General features: G+C 38.8%; 1 protein-coding gene across 1 annotated transcript; it reads left to right on the forward strand.

Annotated features, from left to right (window-relative positions):
* Nucleotides 1-283: 283 nt before the first annotated feature.
* Nucleotides 284-3,181, forward strand: LOC133125201 (alpha-2,8-sialyltransferase 8F-like). The gene is made up of 5 exons (XM_061236959.1): nt 284-342; nt 461-602; nt 1,578-1,693; nt 2,392-2,478; nt 2,719-3,181. The coding sequence occupies exons 1-5, from the start codon at nt 284-286 to the stop codon at nt 3,179-3,181; spliced, it is 867 nt and encodes a 288-aa protein (XP_061092943.1).
* Nucleotides 3,182-20,833: the final 17,652 nt, after the last annotated feature.

Here is a 20,833-nt window from a genome sequence, read left to right on the forward strand (position 1 = left end):
AGAATTCCGTCTTGCCTTATCTTTCTTCCAGAAGGAAGGTTTAACCTAATTTATTGGCTAAACTAAGGACAAATGGTCTGGAGGTAGCCAAATAAAAGATGGGAAACTAGTAATCAATGTGTTCTTAAATTACATTTTTTAAACCTTACTTACTGCCATAGGTACCATCATGTGCTACTGAAGCATTATAGGGGCGTTGTTGTTTGCCAGGTCAGTATGACTACTCCAAGGCTCTTGCTCTCATTTTTCTTGTCTTGACAGAAACGAACAGTTTCCAGGCGATATGAAGCAGCTCATGAGCTGCCCCTGGAAAGTAAACATAACTCAAAAAGAGCGCTACAGGTACATCCCGCCAGGTATCCTGTCTGCTGCAACTGTTCATTATTCTGAGCTCACCAAATAAAAACATATTTATTTATTTACTATGCGGGCATTTTCTTGTATCCCCATCCAACTACAGGGTTGAGCTGTACTACAGTTGTAATGCCACTGAGGATCTGATTCTGACACAGCAAAACATAGCCCTGGGTCAGAAGATTACTTATGATGGAGAAATAAGAGTGAAAGTGGTGGACGACGCACTGCTGAAAATGCTCCCTGAGGTTAGGATATGTGCTGGAACAATTTGATTGTTCACAGAACAAGTCATATTTGTGTGTGCATTTGCGTGTGCGTTTGTGTATGTATGGTGAGCTCAATAATGTGTGGGAGAAAGACAAACACATACAATAATATTTGTCCCAAATGTTATAGTGGCTTATAATGAGAGGCAGTATGTATAAAAAGTGCTGTCATTTCTACATGGTGAACCAAAGTGTATAAAATTCATATTTGTCTCTGACTGTTTGTTTCTGATTTCCCAGCCTAATGGTTTCCATGACTTTCATTAGCACATCTCTGGTCCTCATGTTGACAAATAATGGTGTTGACCAATAACAGACTCCCAACACAATCAAAGGCCTAGACTACACTAGATACTGAAAGTTCTTATCCTTGCTCTATAGAAGCAATTTCATGCACCTGACTAATCAGAATTAGAATGCAATTGCTTTTTTTCCCTTAAAATGGGGGGGATATGGATAAAAAGGGATGTAATTTCTACAGTGATTACCCGATATGAATGTAAACACATGAGAGTCTGCTCTTTAACCTCATATTCATTCTTACATTTCAAATCCAAGTACCAAAAGAGCCAAAAGAACAGTAATTGTAAATGGTTGGCATTTATATAGCACCTTTATCCAAAGCGCTGTACAATTGATGCTTCTTATTCACCCATTCATACACACACTCATGGCGATTGGCTGCCATGCAAGGCACCAACCAGCTCGTCAGGAGCATTTCTAGGGGTTAGGTGTCTTGCTCAGGGACACTTCGACACAGCCCGGGCAGGGGATTGAACCAGCAACCCTCCGACTGCCAGACGACTGCTCTTACTGCCTGAGCCGTGTCGCCCACACTAATTGTACCTCTGTCCAAATACAAACAGACTGCACTGAATGTATGTATTTGTGAGTGAATAGCTTGGTTTTTTTAATTTAATAAAAAAATGTTGAGGTACTATTCCCCCCTGTTAGACAACCCCCTGGAGGACTGGAGGTCATCTTGGGCGCTGTGCAGTCGTTGGGAACGGTGGGATTCTGAGGAACAGCAGTTGTGGTTCACAGATTAACAAAGCTGATTTTGTTATAAGGTACAGTTTGATTATTGTTGGAATACAGAACATAGCCCTTGTTTGCACTGTTATCCAATGCAGTTGATAGATCAGATTTTCATAATTGCAATACGCTGTAAATATGATTCTGTGTGTTTAGACTGAAATCACATCAAGTTGTTGTTCTCAGGATTCTTCACTAACTCAAGACCAGCTATGCAATACAATGTTTTGAAAATCCCGTACATTTATTACAGGTCAAAAAGGGAAGGGTTGGCATACATTCATTTTATTCCTTGTCCCTGGACATTGCTAGCAGCTGCAGACCTGTAAAATATGATGGCTGGCATGGTGGCATAGTTAGAAGGGGGTCCTGGGTTGGCCTGATCCTCTGTAGGTGCATGTTCTCCCCATGTTAGTGGGATTTTCCTCTGGGTACTCCAGGTTCCTCCCACAGTCAAAGACATGCATGTCAGGTTTGGTACACTTCTGCCACTGCCCAAGGCACTGGCTTCAGAATAGGAAGTTGGTCCCTGGACACTGCATTGTCCATACCTACTGCTCAACTAGTATTGGTCAAATGCAGAGGACAATAAAGTATATCTTATGATGTGGTTCTTTCTTACTGTCTTATACAAAATATATTTTAATAGGGTTTAAGAAAGGTTTCCAGTAGTAGAATTCCTCCTGCCCCTCAATCGCCAAACTAAATGTAATGTTTTTTTTTTGCTTTTCAGGTTGAACCTAGCTCCCATCACATTAAGCCAAGATGTAGGAGTTAAGACAAGCTTGATTACTGCTAACCCCAGTCAGATCGAACGCAAGTAGGTACTTGCACTATTACTTTGAATACATCAAACATTTTTTGCATTGTTTAAACAGAATGTAGTATGTACTTGCAGTCAGCATGCTACTCTTTCTTTCCTTTCTGTCATTCACCAGAAGCCAAAATAAGAAGCCTGCACTGTTCCCTTACCCTATAAAATAGTCACAGGTCCATGGCCATCTTATACATCGCTCATATTGATAAACTCAACCCATACTCAACTCCTCCATCTCTGCAGCTACCCAAACATGAAGAAGCATCGGCGTCGTCTGGCACGTGATCTGTCTCTCTACGGAGGTGCCCCCCTTCTCATGCCTGCTTTTGCCTATAGACTCTGCACGGGAATCTCCTTCAGAGTTCACCAAGCCCTCCGCTTCCTCAACCCTCAGCAGAAGGTAGTTTTCTTCAACCCTAACTACTTGCGGGATCTGCACCATTACTGGCGGCGGAGGGGCCAGCGGGCATTCCGACTCTCCACAGGGTTAATGCTGGCGAGTGTAGCCCTGGAGCTGTGTGACGAGGTGCACCTTTATGGGTTCTGGCCCTTTAACTTTGACCTTTCCCTGAAGCAATTGTCCCATCACTACTATGACAATGTTGGACCGCGTCGTAGGGCACATTCTATGCCCCAGGAGTTCCTCCAGCTGCTGAAAATGCACGTTAAGGGGGCAATAAACCTCCATGTTGGGAAATGCCAGTGACCGCCTGCAGAGTCCTGTTTAGGATCTTGCTGTTGTTTATCTGATCACTTAAAAGACTTTACTCACCATCTCCACCATCAATAGATGAAATAGCGAAATGAATAACAAAACAGGTAGCCAATTGTACCCTATCTATATAATTCCAGCATTATGGATGTGAAATTGACAATGGATGTGAAAATGACAAACCAAATAACTCATAAATAAATTCAGATATTGTCTGAAGTACTTCTTGTCAATAAAAGGAAAAACAAAAAACATTTATCTTTTACTAAAGGCTTGTACAGTACCTGTTGTAATAATAATGTATATTTTTTAATATTATTATTATATTATAAAATAATATAAAAAATCTAAACATTTAGAGGGGTGGAAATCTACAGTGAGGTCCTTAAGTATTTGAACATTGGTACCATTTCTGTTCTATTGGCTCTGCGAATATGAGGCGTGATGCAGGCCATAACACATAACACAAAACAGGCCAATCAGACAACCCAAAATGCTCTGATGGCAAGAAATCAAAGAGAAGGTGAAATCACAAAATTACCTGCAGCAAACTCATGCTTGTAACATGCACAAACCAGCTCCCAAACCCAACCTTCCTCAGGCCTGAAAAACCAAGCCTCTTATGTAGCCTACTAATTAGGGAAGTGACCATAGCTACAGTGATTGCGAGTAATGACAGCTGGGGCCATACCTGTATACAGGGCTGGTGCTGCCACCTGGTGGACTGCACCGCAGTCATCCTTCCTGGTGCTACCCAGGTTGAAGTGCAGACTGTCACCTTTAATTAGACAGCGCATGCATATCAGGTGATCCGTGGAGGAATTACATCCTTTTTTATACATAGTATAAAAAAGCACAATAATGTTCACTGGGAGGCACTGTAATCATACACGTATGCATGGATGTATGAAATTGCTTACCAGGATTTTGGGCTGAAACAGAAAACGCCTTGCCTTGAGAAAACTGAAAAGCATGCCTAGAGCTTAATGGCTTGTTCCTATGATGAAATTCGATGAAGTTCAATTCCAAAAATATCACTGATCAGATTTTGATGGAAAAGATGGGTGACAGAGAATGATAGAATGATAGAAGTGCTAGTGAGAGCTCTATACACCAGTGTCAACAGTTTCACCAGCACTCAATCTCAGGGTTCCTTTTATTTTGAAGATTAAAGTCAGTCTCAAACTGGAGGATGTTTTTTCAGAGCCACATGAAAAACAACATATGTATTTAATAAAGATTGTGAGATGTTCAAGTTAGCACTGTTAATTAGCATCACTAAGTGTACAGAATAAGGCAGGACAACAGACAATATGTAGTTTACGTGTTTAAACGTAGACATCCTATACTATGCTACATTAAATGTCACTCACCAGTCCTGGGTCAAATATGTAAATGGAAATACTTTTCTATGCTTTACTGAGTTTGCTTTGTCTATGCTTCACTGTCGTTTACATATACAGTATTTATATCATGGTCTGGGTGAACACTCGATTGTGATTGACTGGAAGATGCATGTTAAAATGGTAATACACAGTTTGCTATTCCTTGCTATTATTTCTGTATCTGCTATTCCTAATCCATGCCTTCAAAAATTTTGTGCTGCCACCACTACCTCAGCATCCACCAGTGAGATCCCCATGAGGGGGGTTTGTAGTCACTCCCTGTTTCAGCAAGCTTTACAACAGGGATTGATAAGAAACAGAGCCGACGCTAAAGTTTGCATTTACAGTACCCTCAAAGAATATTGGAACAGCAAGGTCAGTTCCTTTGTTTTTGCTATACACAGAAGACAATTGAGTTTGAGGTCAAAGGATGTACATGAGATGACAGATCCAAAATTCTGCCTTTATTTCCTGGTATTCTTATCTCGATTTGTTAAACAACTTAGAACATATCACCTTTTGTATCAGACTACCCATTTTTAGGTGAGCAAATGTATTGGCACATGTGACAGGTGTTTCTTGTTGCTAAAGGTGCTATGTTCTAAGTAGTTGAAAACATCTATGTGCAAGTACAAGGAAATAAAAACGTTTGTCTCGTGTTCATCTTTTTATCTCAACCCCAAATGTATTCAGTATTTTGCAAAAACAAATTAATTGGCCTTACTGTTCCAATACTTTTGGAGGGGACTGTACATTAAACCACAATAAATATGGCTTAATTCATTGTGAGTTGGCTGACTGAATGTAATAATTTCCCAATAATTTCATTTAATATTTTGCACTTAACTTAATCGAAAATATAATAAAACCCAATAATATACGGTAATAACTTACACAATAATGTAATAATGTAAATATCCTGACTGATATTGTAATAAGGAATTACAATATCAGTAAACATGTTATTACATTATTGGGAATGTATTATGCTGTTTTTCCACTGTTGGTTCCAGGGTGTTGACATTGATTTCCTATAGAAATGAGGAAAGAAAATATTTATGCTCATCTCTTTCTCCTATACTTTTTTCTCATTTTCATTTCAAGTCAATCTAATGCTTTACAAAAGTAACATTATTTACAATATATCATATGGATCATTGTAATGTTCTGTTTTTAAAGAATCTAAAGTAATGTTGCATAAGTAATGTTACTAATAAAAGTCTGGAAAGTGCTGTCTTGTTTGTGTGTGTTTGTTTCTTTCTCTATGTGTGTGTGTGTGCGTGCGTGCGCATGTACGTGCATGTGTTAATAATGTTATTTACAGTGACTTCAGAAAGTATTCAGACCCCTTCACTTTTTGCACACTTCATTGTGTTGTAGATTTAATTTTAAATGGATACAATTGCCGTTTTCCTAATCAATCTACAAGGAATAACCCATAATGACATAGGGAAAACATGTTTTTAGAATGTTTTGCAAATGTATTAAAAATCAAAAACTGAAATCTCACATTTACATAAGTATACAGACCTTTTGCTGTGGCACTCCAAATTGTGGTCAGGTGCATCCTGTTTGCTTTAATTATCCTTGAGATGTATCTAGATTTGATTGGAGTCCATCTGTGGCATAGTGGACATAGTTTAGAAAGGCACACATCTGTGTATATAAGGTCCCACAATTCACACTGCATGTTAGGACAAAAACCAAGCCCAGGCCAAGGAACTCACCGTAAATAAAATTGTGGTGAGGCATAGATCAGGGCAAGGGTATATAACCATTTCTAAAGCTTTGAGTGTTGCCAGTAGCACAGCTTCAATTGTGAAATGGAAGTTTGGAACCACCAGGACTCTTCCTAGAGTTGGCCATCAGGCCAAACTGAGTAACCAATCAAGAAGGGTTTTGGTCAGGGAGGTGATCAAATACCCAACAGTTGCTAAGAAGATCTTCGGAAGAGATGAGAGAGAAGGACGACCATTTCAGCAGCACTCCATCAATAAAGCCTATGGAACAATGACTAGACGGAAGCTACTCTTGAGTAAAAGGCATATGAAACCCGCTTGGAGTTTGCCAAACGACATTTAAAGGACTCTGAGAGCATGAAAAAAAGATTCTCTGGTTTTATGAGACAAAAATTTAACTCTTTCAGCAGAACTCCAAGCATTATCTCTCATCACCTGGCTCATACCATACAGTGAAGCATGGTGGTGGCAGCATCATTGTATGGGGGTGCTTCTCAGTGGCAGGGACAGGGAGACTGGTCAGAATTGAGGGAAGGGTATGCAGCCACATACAGAGAGGTCATTAAAGAAAACCTGTGCCAGACTGGGGCAAAGTTTCATCTTTCAGCATGACAATGACCCGAAGCATACAGCCGAGACCATGCTGGAGTGGCTTTGGAACAAATCTCTGACTGTCCTTGAGTGGCCTAGCCAAAGCGTAGACTTAAACCTCATAAAATATCTTTGGAGAGACCTGAAGATGGCAGTTGCTTCCCAATGAGTTTCAATTTTAGTTTGCTAAAATTTCTAAAAACAAGTTTTCACTTTGTCATTATGGATTATTGAGTGTAGATTGGAGGGAAATAAAGTGTGCAAAAAGTGAAGGAGTCTGTATATGTAATCATATGACTGCTTCAAGGTCTACTTGTTTGGTGTTATTCTTACAGGCCTGAGATTGAGATTATCTGAATGTTATGTTTGTCCGTCCATCGTTGTGTTGACTGTACACACTGACCTACTGGCTTCTCTCTGGCAACTAAGTAATCACCTTATCATTGTTTGTTTATAAAAACAATTAGTTGATCTATAATATTGGGATTCAGGAAGGAAAGAGAACATGGATGAAAGTTTAAATAATTTGAGCCAGTGGTCCTCACTCTTGGTCACAGAGAGCCCCAGGTATCTGCTGGTTTCCATTGTTACTCAGAGTCTAGTACAGCAATTGATTAGTTAAAGCAATTGATTGCACAGATAACCAAGGGCCTGTTCCACAAAGCAGGATTATAAAGTTAGCTGGTTAACTGCACAAAGTAAAACCCGGAAAAGCTATTTTTACTTCAGTCCATGTTGGGCAAGGTCTGCGTTTCACTGTTTTTCCTGCTAACTCAGTAATTCTGCTTTGTTGAATAGGCTGCTGATTTCTTAGGTCTGAATTGGTTGCTGATCTTAAGAAAAAACCAGTAACCTCTGAGTCGCTCCAGGACCAGAATTGAGTATCAGTATAATAAAAAGGGAAATACATCTATCTAGAAATGGCCAGTGTAGCTGCAGATTTCAGTTTAACAAGATATAAAATACCCAATTCTACTTAAAGTCTTGATGAGGACCATGATCATATAATTAGCTGAATTTATTTAAATGAACATATTTTTTAATTGAACTGTTTATTTTCTGTGCAGTAATTGCAGGCAGCACAACTTCAGCTTACCTCTCAATGCTATTAATACCCTTCACAATGTCCTTCCTCTGTGAAATAGCTTGCTCTCTATTGCTTAGTGCAGAGGGATTCCACCTGTCCAAGCTCTTGACTGGCGTCCGACCAGTGCTGTAGTTAGACCCCTTTTGGGGAAGCTTCAGTACCGACAAAGTTTTTTCTGTCGGCCAAGGCGCTATAGCAGGCACATTTTATTTTTCCTATAGCCTGATCAAGTTGAAATTTTGTAAGTTGCATAATGCTTGAAGATCCTATGAAAATCTAAAAGGACAAGTATATTGCTCAAAAAAGGTGGCCACCATCAGCCAATCAAATTTCAGCAGTCACTTAGCTATCACCAATCATCAAATTTTTGTGGCATTAATTAGGATGTATGAAATGGCAATCCTTTAAGGCAACATTATCCTGATTGGCCAGATGATCAAATTTTTGATGCATTTTGATAAATTTGCTTGAAACTTGGTATACACAGTAACGTGTACAAACAAATATCTCAAAATGTTATGTAAACGCATTTGCTACATTAAACATTGTGCCTGCAGTAAGACAATTAAATGTAATGTGGGTGTGGCTAGAAAGATAATGAAACAAAAATTGGTGGCTCTATTGACAGGGAAGACCAGACTGTACCTCCAGAATTACCCCCAAGTAAATGTATATCATGTAAAACAATGATTCAATGGAATCAACCAAAGTCTTAGATTTTTAGAATAAATGACAGCCATGAGTCTTTTCCTATAATCTGTGATGAGGAACACATAGAGGGATTCCTGACCATTCCTCCATGCAGAACCTTCCAGAATCATTAATATGCTTGGGATTTTACCACAGTAACCGGTAGGGGTGTAACAGTACAATTTATTTTCATGTACATCAGTTTTGACTTCATGTTCAGTAGAGCAGAAAAAAAAGTAAAACGCAAAACTGCTTTTCATATATTATGAAACAGAAAACCATGGCTAACTAGCCATAATTGACAGAATTGGGCACATTAACACCATTTTGATGAACTTTTATGATAATTAATCATAATTGATTTTGGACCTCTCACATAGGGGAGACTGGGTCACAAACTAACACTAACACATTTTGTGTAGTAGAATTTGAATTAATGATTTGTTTGTTTGTATTATTATGTGCAAGCAGCAGGATGATTTTAAAACGTCATTTAAATCAATGACTTGGAGTAGAAGTTTCTAAACCTACACCCCAGGATTACTGTAAACCACAGCAGTATGACATGCACGAAGACATAGCCTAACCTAAACAACCATAGACAGCAGAAATCACCATTAATACAGGTTCTTGTTGATGAACCATGAGCCATCATTGTAAGCATTTAGAAGGGAATGTGTGTTTTGAGACCAAGAAGACCCTGTAAAACGAATCTTTCTTTATGAACTGTACTGATGAAATTACAAGGGATTAACCTCCAGCAATTATGAGAAGTGCAGATTGTGAAACGTGAATATAGTACATTACATTACATTAATGGCACACAGACACAGAGCGACGGTTGATTAGACTAAGCAGGAGACAATCAGTGACCTAAGCTGACATAATTGAACCAACAATTACGCAAGTATTGCCCCAAAGGGAATTTGTCTTTCACACAAAGAACAACATTAAAACATTAAATAATGAAACGGCCAAAAAGTGCATGAGTGCATAGCTTACTTATTCCCCAAGTATGTCGCAATGCCTCGCCAGTTCATTCCAAGGGACACTAAATTAAAATGTAATATATATGAGATTGAGAACCTATGCATGTGCGAGTGAGAACATTTGTATGTGAGAGAGAATATATGTGAGAGTAAAATTGATTGTATGTGAGAGTGAGTAGCTACATATGCATGTGAGAGTGAAAATCTATACATATACATATACATATACATGTGAGAGATCCAAAATGAATTATGGCCTAAACATCCCCTCATAGATTTTAAGAGTTCCTCACAAAAAAAATATTGTTATGCATGTGTATTAAAGCATGAAATTGTTTGGGTTATAGCACGTGTCAAACCAAAAGCCCGCTACTGAAGGAAAGAGCCTTGACAAAGAAAGCCGTGATGCTTTTCAGATTAGACTCGCGTTGCTGCTTATCACAGAACAGCATTTAACAAAAGCCACATCTCTCCCCTGGTTACATGTACATAGAGTGTCAACAACAAATATATAACACAGGCTACACAGTGTTACACAGTGGGACAAGTGAGGGCACAGACTGGTGAACTGCCATAGTTACATCCTTTTTTGTATTTACAGTATGTTTCCTTATTTGTAGGTGTACTGTGCAGGATGTCTCACTCCTGTGTTTGCATACAAAAAATGTGTACACCTCATTCTCAACCCCACCTTTCTGTTGCAGACAACTGCAAATCCAGCTCACCACTGTAATAGCCAGTTGTGATACAGCACAGAAATAAAAATGGCCCGAGGATTTTTAGCATAAAAAATACAAGTAGACAAGCAAAGTATTGGGTAGAACTGAACACAGACCCAGGTTGCCCGTGTATTATAGTAATGACTGAGCATGTCCCTGTCTGTCCAGCAATAACTAACATATAAACTTCTAAAATAATTAATGTAGCATTTCTTTGTCATTTATAATGACATTAAATGTTGAATAAAATATTTTTTTCTCATTACAACCTGAATATTTAGTTAAAAGAGTAGTGGAATGATAAAACCAAGAAAAATATTTAATTATTTAAATGTGTTAATAAAATTGCACATGGTTAACGTAATTAGTTAAGTGATATAACCAGAGGCCCAACCGTGCAGTGCTTTAAAAGTTACCACTAGAATTTGAAATTCAATTCTAAAGTGCACTGGCAGCCAGTACAAGAATGATAAAACTGGTGTAATGTGGGATTTCACTGCTGTCAGGGCCTATAAATAAAATCTCTGTTTCATCAGCATTAAGATTGAGGAAGTTACTACACATCCCATTTTTAATAGGTCTTCATGCAAAACATTCAAATTATTCTTAAGGTTTGGCATACCTGAAAAATATAGCTGCATGTCATCTGCATAATAGCGATAAAGCTTTTGAATACAGCTTCCTATTGACTTTGAAGACAAATGAGTACAATTATGGTCTGTCACAATCATCCTGACAAGCATGCCAGAAGGATTATCCCATTCCACAGCCATACTGTTCAGGACTGCCCAGGTGCAGGCTAACAATGGAGGCAGCAACAAACTGGAATTTCAGGGTTCTGCACATTAAACACAGACTACCTAAACCTTCTGGTAACCTAGACTGATTTACAGGCATCTGTATGTATTGAAACTGGGCAGAGAGAATTCTCCAGGCAAACCTAGGTGTATTTGTATAAGAGGGAAGGGGAGGAAATGCAAGGGAGGGTTACGCATAACAAACCTTTTGGCGTTCTCTGAAGAAGCTACCAAATGCTTTGATTATACAGTGCACTAGTATTTGGACAGTGACATTTTTTGTTGTTTTCACTCTGTGCTCCAGCAAACAAACAGTTGGGGTTAAAGTCTTTCAGTGTTACTTCCAGGTTTGTACCTCCATATTGGGTGTAGGAATTACAGACCTTTTTATATATAATCCCCCCAATTTTAAGGGATGTCTCTTGGACAGTTTCATTGTTAGTTCATGCATAAACAAAGCTAGCAAGTTAGTAAAGAGTTGATTCTAGGAGTGCCATGGACTCTGTTGTCTCTCAACATGTGAACCAAAGAAGTGTCAATGCCAATAATGAAGGCCATAATTAGGCTGAAAAATCTGAATAAATCATAGACATATGGTGTCAAAATAAAAAGTTTGCTACATTACTAAGACGCCAAGTCAAGTTAATGACCTGTTCTCAAGGCCATAAAAAATTGCTCTTTAAAACCATGTGAGAGGTAATTTCATGCACATAAAATATCCACATTCATTCATTACGTGTCATTTCGCAGATGCTTTTATCCAAAGCAACACATAATAAGTGCATATTGAAGGTCACTGGAACAAATACAAATACAAACACAGATAAAGTAAGTACCATTCTCAAAGTATCATCTATCCACAGCCATTAACATCAAGTCTGATTCACACAGTAACACACTGGCTAAGTTTGTTTTGGCTAAGTCTTAAGCTAGAAGTCAGGCATGGTTATAAAAGATATGATAAAAGATGACTGAAAAATGAAAACAAAATGGATGCATCATCACTGCGCAAGAAAAGGGTAATGCCACTCAGAAACAAGGTCATATTTTAACTACCCCTGAAAACTGTCTCTGTATACTTTATCCCCAAGCTCCTTTTAAAACACATTGCACAGAATTATTTCAGGTGTAATGGCAGCTCAGACATAAATAAAAACATAATAATATATTTGCTCTCTAAACTCAATGCACTCAAGTATGCCTGTTTTTTATTTAAATTTAAAGTTGCATTCCCTGTCATCCTAAACTACTTGACATTTAAAATGCAACATTTTATAACATGGAGCAAATGAGTTGCTACCATAATATGCCTCTGCTACAATATTTTATTTATAGGAGATGTTTCATGCCCAGAACTAGTTTCAGCCATTCAGCTGAAGATTTGCTTTTGTGTTTTGATCACTGCCTTGCTCCATAATCCAGTTACGCTTCAGGTACAGTGCACGGAAAGATGACTGGACATAGTCCATAAAGAATCGTCTGGTACGGAGCACAATTAATGGTTCCTTCAATAATGGGAGGTCATCAGGTCCTGAGGTAGCAAAGCATCCCCTCACCATCACAATACCACCATGTTTGGCTGTTGGTATGATGTTCGTACCGAGGAACGCTGCTTTATGCTTCACATAGTGGGACGTAGCAAAGCGACAACCAAAAAGTTCCACTTTTGACTCATCTGTTCATAGAACATTATCAAAAAAAGGCTTGGGGATCATCCAGGTGCATACTGAGGTTTTTTCTTGGATATCGCTGGTTTCTGCCTGGTTTCTCTCCCATTAATCCCAGTATTTGTTATTGTGGAATCATTAAGGCGAGAGAGGCCTGAAGTTCTTTCAATGTTCTCCAGGGATCTTTTGTGACTTCCTGTATGAGTTGTGGCTGTGACCCTTTGGCAAGAGATAATGGCTCTCACTGTAGTTCAGTGGAGTCCCAGAGCCTTAGACATGGCATTGTAACCCTTTCCAGACTGATATATTTCAAAAACCTTTTTCTTCTGGAATTTCCTTTGATTGTGGTGCATGTGGAATCAAGCATGTCTCTTCCATCAACTGAATCTACTTAATGAGTAACTAACTAATTTTTTATTTTTCATTAAATAAATGAAATAATAATTGAGAAATTGTCTTTTGTTTAGTTTCTATTGTCAAATACTACAGTAGGGAAGACTAGGGCACAAACTAACATGGGGCATGTTTAAACATGGGGATTTTGCGCAAGAATGATGGGTGTGTCTTCACTGAGGTATAATAGCAACATGCTTCTCATGTGTGAGTGGCTGGACGATTTGAAAACTTCTTAAAGTTATTAACAAATCCGTGATTTAGCACCATGAAGTAATGTTTTTTCACCAAAGGTTTTTTTAGAATATCTGGTATGTGACTGCCACAGACTAAATATGCATTGTTTAAATCACTGTCCTGTGGGTTATAAGACTGTATATATTTTACACATTTCACAAGCAAGCAGAAAGTGTGTGCCTTGCTGGAGTACAACTGACGCAGCTGGGGCACGTTGGAACGCTGTGTTCCAGCATGCCCCCGCCTGTTATAAATGCATCAGCCACAATAACTTTTAATGTAACGTTGTATATTCCATGTAGACCATACATTTATTCAGTACAATTTGGCACTCACTTTTATCAATTCCTTCCGAGACATCAATTTCATATAAATGGTGTCAAAAGACAATTTTCAGATGAAAAATTTACACAGTAAGAAATATTGGATTCACAAGATTTTGACTTGCCCCAGTCTGTTTTCTGACAGTTTGGATGCTGTTTAAACTTGCCCTAGAACTGTTTAAACTTGCCCCTTAGCCAGGGCACATTGGATCAGTTTCACTCCCGCTGCTTTTGACTGAACTGTAATTTCCAGGAATGCCCTAGAACTGTATCGACGCTCATAGCAAAGACATGTATCATCCTTCTGGATTAAAAATATTTGCTGTGATGTGTTTTCCAATTTAAGGGTTTCTTAACCTTGTCTCCCCACAAATATTGCAAGTCAGTGGGAGGATTAGTATTCATCTTTAGGAAACTATATCATTCTCAGGTATGTATTCTAAAAAAATCTGTAGTATATCATTTTCCAAACAAGTTTTCTTATTTATCCCCACCAATATATGACAGTTTAGAAATTATTTATTAAGGAGAAATCAAAGCATGGCAAATATTTATATATTTTTTTATCATGTCACATTAGGTGAGGAACATCCGATAAGTCTATTTCTCTGTCCTGTCATCGCCAGGTCCACCCCTGCGCAGTCAGTGTCCTTTATCTGACAAAAGGCTATAACAAGGCAACCGAGTCAACGCCTCTTGACTTCACTTTGGCATCTATGGATAGAATAGGCTTTTCTTCACAGTGTAGTTTGGCCCTTTTATTTATTACTGTTATAAAAAACCTTTTTTTAACTTCTTACTTTTATTTCTACCAATGGCAGTGTATCTTCTAAAATTGAGCGTTCTTGTTATGATGATTACGATGATGGTTCACACGTTTGTAGTCTTCCGTGGGACAATTTGGATGGTTAGGTAAGTTTAAATAAATAATTCTAGTAATTTACAGCGGATGCAGACAAGCCACTTCACGATGCTATATTATAACGATGTTATAATTAGGATACATAAATAACATAATAGCAAAAACAACAAAAAAAAAAGCTTAATAAAAGTATTCTTTTACATTACAAAGCACACAGTCATTGAAATATGTTTCTAGTTTGTTGTGATGCGTGTTTGTGACTCGATAGGAAGTCGATTTCCGTTTGTTATCTAACATGAACTTAAGCTCAGGCACTCGGAAAAGCACAGAGTGCACAAAACGTGAATAACAAAGTAAGCCATTTTGAAATTCTAATCAAGCGAGATATTCTTAATATCGAGGTTAATTTTTTGTGCATTTAGCAGCATTTCAGCTTAATACAGTCAAGTAGCGTATTATCCTGCTGGCTGCTTTATGTATCAAACCAAAGAGGCAAATTTTTCCATTAGGCTAATATGTATTCTGGAAAAAAAAAGTGAGAGTATTATTTAAAGGAAATATTTTATGAGGCTTATTGCCCATTTACAATTTCTAACCGTAGTTTATGGGACAGAGGCGAAAACAATCTTTACCAATACTGCGCAGTACGCAAAACAATAGCCTTTATTTGTTCCAACCTACTCCCTTTATACAGAAAGACGGGAGGGGGAATGCGATACTTTCTGAGAAAGTACTTAATTGTTTGCGAGAAAACTGTCTCAGATAAACTCCCTTCGTGTCATTGGTGTCATTTATAATGTACGACGTCATCCGCTTTTAGCTAATGACAGCATTGTTTTGTATCACTGACTTGGAACTCGCCATCCACAATTCTCATACATGCATTCTCATTTCAGAACAGGTGGGGATTAATTGTGTTTACGTGGTCATTTAGGGCTTTAAGTTTTATTTAGGAGCATTTGCTGAATTGGACATGCCATACTTCATAAGATAAACGTACAGTATGATAGAAATATGAACATTGTTCATAATTCCAACCATCTTTACTATTTGGAATTCATTTATGGGTGGCTGATGTTTGATTTCCAGAATTATTGGCGCCCAATCTGCACATAGAATACTGTAAAATAAAAAATAGTTATTGCCATAGACTGTATTTTCCAGCATGTGTAAGGTGGTGTGCTTTATTAATGATTCAATGGAATCAACCCATTTTTTTAAATTAAAAATTCCCCAAAAGAAACAGGTTTATTCACACTCATTTAATACTTTGTGCAAACACCCCTGGCAAAGATGACAGCTATCTTTTGCTGTAATTTGTGATGAGAGCACATTTGTAGACCATTTTTTGACTCCAGGTAGAACTTTTCAGAATCATTGATATCCTTGGGTTTGAGCTTATGGACCCCTTATGCGCTTATGAATGTTATTTTCACTTAACCATTTCTGTGTGGATTTTGATGTATGTTTGCAGTCATTGTCTGGCAGGACCATTTACCTATAACTAAGTCCCAGTTTCCTAGCAGAGGCAACCAGATTGTCTGCCAAAATTTGCTTTGGTACTTTGCTGAACTCATTATGATCGTAAGTAGTGCCCCTGGACAACTGGAAGCAAAATATCTCCAAAACATCAATCACCCACTGCCATATTTGTCAGTAGGTATGAGGTACGTCTCCTTGTAAATCCAAAGCACTGTACAATTGATGCTTCTCATTGATGATTCATACACACATTCACACACCAACAGCAATTGGTTGCCATTCAAGGTACCAACCAGCTCATTTAGGGGTTAGGTGTCTTGCTCAGGGACACTTCGACACACCCAGGGCGGAATCAAACCGGCAGCCCTCCAACTGCCAGACAACTGCTCTTACCGCCGGGCCAATGGTGTGTATGGCCAAAATGTTTCATTTTGGTCTCATCTGACCATAGCACTCTCTTCCAGTCATAATTCCAGTGATGTCTGGCAAACTCCAGATGCTTGGTTTTGTTTACTGTGCTCATTAAGGGCACTATCAGGCCAATCTGAGTAATTTAAATTTAAATTACATTTAAACATGTGGTTAAGGAACCTAGCTACAAAGTTTGGTTACTGTATGATGTTCTTTTCGTGCAAACACCTTTAGGGTAGAAAAATAATAATGAAAATCAGAAAAAACAGATAGGGTTCCAGTACTTTATGCTTGGACCAAAAAAATCATTTTAATAGGAATATCAACAATTTTAAAGGTACAATAGGTAAGATTTTTGTGTTAAAACATTGTTACAAGACCATTGTGAATCAATTCCTGTCATTGAAAAAGGCTCACTGACACGTTGACTCACCCTCTGCCTGTGTATAGTCCTTAAATTCAAGTTTCAATGTGTACATTTGTAGGCCGGTCAAATGTATCAAAACATTGTACAGCTGTGCAGCATTTAAAGCTCATTGGTTGAAAAATGGTTCCAACTGCCACAGCCAATGGCATTCGGGGGGCTTATTCTGGTTGTTCGTGTCGCTGCCCAAATTGCACTCCAGACAAGCAATCGTTGAAACTCTGTTTGTTATCGGAAGCAACAAGCAATTTGTAATTTACAAATATTCACTTACGATGAAATGTAGACAATATGAACATAGTAGCAACTTCAGCTAGATATTTGTACATTCGGGAAGCTAACTAGTAATCGCTAATTTGCTTGTTATAGCGAACAGGTGTTGTTTTATAACTAGATCAGGCGGCCTGTAGCGTAGTGGTTAAGGTAAATGACTGGGACATGCAAGATCGGTGGTTCTAATCCTGGTGTAGCCATTATAAGTTCCGCACAGCCGTTGGGCCCTTAACCCTGCATTGCTCCAGGGGATGATTGTCTCCTGCTTAGTCTAATCAACTGTACGTCGCTCTGGATAAGGGCGTCTGCCAAATGCCAATAATGCAATGTAATGTAGATAAGCAATAGTATACAGAGTTTCAGTGATCGCTTGTCTGGAGTGCAATTTGGGCAGCTACACGTTCCTTTTGTCTCTTTACATGTTCAATCATCTGTAAACCTTTATTTCTCTCAAACTGTAAGTTGCTGTTGCATCGTTTGTGACTATCACATCTTAGTTATATAGCCAGCTAGTTAGGCAGCCAAATAATTTGTTTGCTCACAATATAGTTGGTTAGTTAAAGTGAAAACTATAAATAGTGCTGTGTAGCACACCAAAGTCATGATCTCATGAAGTCATTTTCTTACTAGAACACTATGAAAAGGCGGCAGGCTCTCTTGCGTTTGTCACTGTCAGCTTTCCAAAACAGTGCACAAGAACACTGAACTGTATCATAACAATTTATATTACGCATTATATTCATAGACTGTGGGAAGCATAAGCAGTGTTGTGGTTTGAGGTTGTATGTTGTTGCAAATCCGCTCTTGACCGTTAGGAGCCCAAAATTACCTATTGTACCTTTAAGACTGCCCAGAATCGTTCAATCAACCTTCTGAATATTCTGTAATCGTCTCTATATATGTTTGCCTCTAGGCTTCCATGTGTAGGAATTGCAGCATTTTCTATGCATTGCGCCAAGCTTTTAGTACTTGGGAGAACTGACTGGTGAGCTGTTTCCTGTAAAGCTATGTGTCGATCCATAATTCGTTATCACAACAACAAAGCTTGCGACTCATATATGTTGAATTTACAGACAGTAAAAGCGGGGTTGTGTTTGAAAATCACATTTTCACAATTCATTTTTCAAAGTTTCGGCTGTTCAGCTGAGGCTGTTTTTTCCATGCAGTGAGGATGACATGCAATGTCATGCTAACTGAAAACAAAACTCAACATGAACTAGTGCTATTATAAGAAGGTATGAGTTGTTTTTACTGTTACAGTAGAAGTGTGAACGGTTAAACATTTAAACACGTTTAGCAAAAAATGATACCGATAACTGCTTCGTTTTTCTGAAAAAGCAGTTATCACTCAGTTTAATTAAATGCGCTTTCACCTCCAAATTAGTCAGACAATTGAAAGAAAGATTTGTAATAACTTCTGTCAGGCTAGTCCTTGCAAGCAGTCTTTGGCTATTTCAGGGGGTTAATGCAAACACCACAGGGAATTGAATGCTGCAGTAGAGTTATCAAATAATTTCTGTGTGTTTTAAATCTGTAGCTGTTGGTTCACTTATCCATGTTTATTCGTTGACACACAGATTCAAACTACCAGCAAACTCAACATAGCTTTCCACTGTGCTGTATATATAAAAATAATTAAAGCAATACATCTTTTGACAAATGTTGCACACAGCATTACTAAGTGGGAAAGCTATAGCCTCATTACGTGTATATTACATTACATTATTAGCATTTGATTTAGAGTTACAGTTGATTAGACTAAGCAGGAGACGATCCTGTGGCGGCACGGATGGTGCAGTGGTTAGCACTGTCCCCTCACAGCAAGGGGGTCCTGGGTTCGAATCCCCGTCGGCCGGGGCCTCTCTGTGTGGAGTTTGCATGTTCTCCCCATGTTTGCGTGGGTTTCCTCCAGGTACTCCGGTTTCCTCCCACAGTCCAAAGACATGCAGGTTAGGCTGATTGGAGAGTCTAAATTGCCCGTATGAGTGTATGAGTGTGTGAGTGAATGGTGTGTGTGCCCTGCGATGGACTGGCGACCTGACCTGTCCAGGGTGTATTCCTGCCTTTCGCCCAATGTATGCTGGGATAGGCTCCAGCCCCCCTGTGACCCTGTTCAGGATAAGCGGGTTAAGATAATGGATGGATGGATGGATGGATGGATGGAGGAGACGATCCTCCCCTGGAGCAATACAGGGTTAAGCGCCCAATGGCTGTGTGGATCTTATTGTGGCTACACTTCGATTCGAACCACCAACCTTGCCTGTCCCAGTCAATTAGCTTAAGGAAACATCCTTAGACCAGCAGCCTATCGTATTCATCGGATATTGAAAGCGAAAATGCCCTGCTTTAAAAGGGCCACACTAATCCTGTCACCATAAAGATTGCCCTTCGCCGCATGAAATCAAATGCATTGGCAACGTTTATAATATATAAGCCAAATTGCATAGAAAACATTGGCATAAAGATCCTGAATGAAAGCTTTTTTTAATGGCCGAAGAGAATGAAAATGAGGTGAGTGATGACACAGACTGCCGTGTTGCTGCGTTTTGCCGAAAGATACCTCAGCCAACCAAATGCGGCGGATAAACGCTCATTCCAAGCGGGCTGGTATTACATTTCAGAAGCTAAATAGCGGAATGTTTTGCTTTGCATGCAGGTTATTTGCATCTAGTTTAACCGCATTTAATGACACTGCTTTCATAACGAGAGTGTGTGCTAACTGGAAAATTGGGTTGCCAAAAAAAGCACTCCACTGGAGATCAACATAATACAGCAACATCTGAACTCTGTCGTAGTGCTGTCCTCTGAGATAAATAACACGTGAATTTTTGCCATTGTGTTTTCAAGTAGCCTTTGTTAAACAACTGCTATTCAGTCGTGCTGTCCGTGTCTTGTAATGCAACAATTATCTCAATAATGTCGCAGCTTCAGCAGCTGCCTGGCTCACTATTAAATTAAACGATTCTTTACAAAATAGGTTCAGGCAATATTCCAAACAAATAGCCCCCAATAGCGTCCAGACTATAGGCCAGCAGGTGGCGGTAGCATGCCGATTCTATTAATATTGCTATATTGTGTCTTTCATTTAAAATGCAAGTACTTACTACATTAGTAAGTACTTGCATTTTAAACGAAATACATGATACCCCCCCCCCCCCCAAAAAAAAAAAAAACTTTGAATTTACACTGGCTAAATTTCATTCTTTTGGACAGTACTTTTGACTACATTCTTTAGGCTGTATATTCCTGTACGCTTTTCAAGTTTGTGCACACCTCTCTTGATACTGCAGTCAGGCACCTCTGAATCTTGCGTCACATGCCACCCATAGCCTATTATTATTATTATTATTATTATGTACTGAAGGCAACACTGTACTTGATTGTATAGGCACCGCAGGCACGTTACACCCGCGTATATCGCGCATGGTCATTTCAGCCAGTTTATTTGTCTTGTGTCGAGAAGTTGTAGTTCCCATATGAACTGTGTCTGTGTGTGTGTGTGTGTGTGTGTGTGTGCGTGCGTGTGCGTGCAAAACCGTCATCATTTTTACATTCATATCCACATTCTTGAGAATAT

The sequence above is a fragment of the Conger conger genome, chromosome 3 (assembly GCF_963514075.1).
Source record: "Conger conger chromosome 3, fConCon1.1, whole genome shotgun sequence".
In the NCBI taxonomy this organism is placed as follows: domain Eukaryota; kingdom Metazoa; phylum Chordata; class Actinopteri; order Anguilliformes; family Congridae; genus Conger; species Conger conger.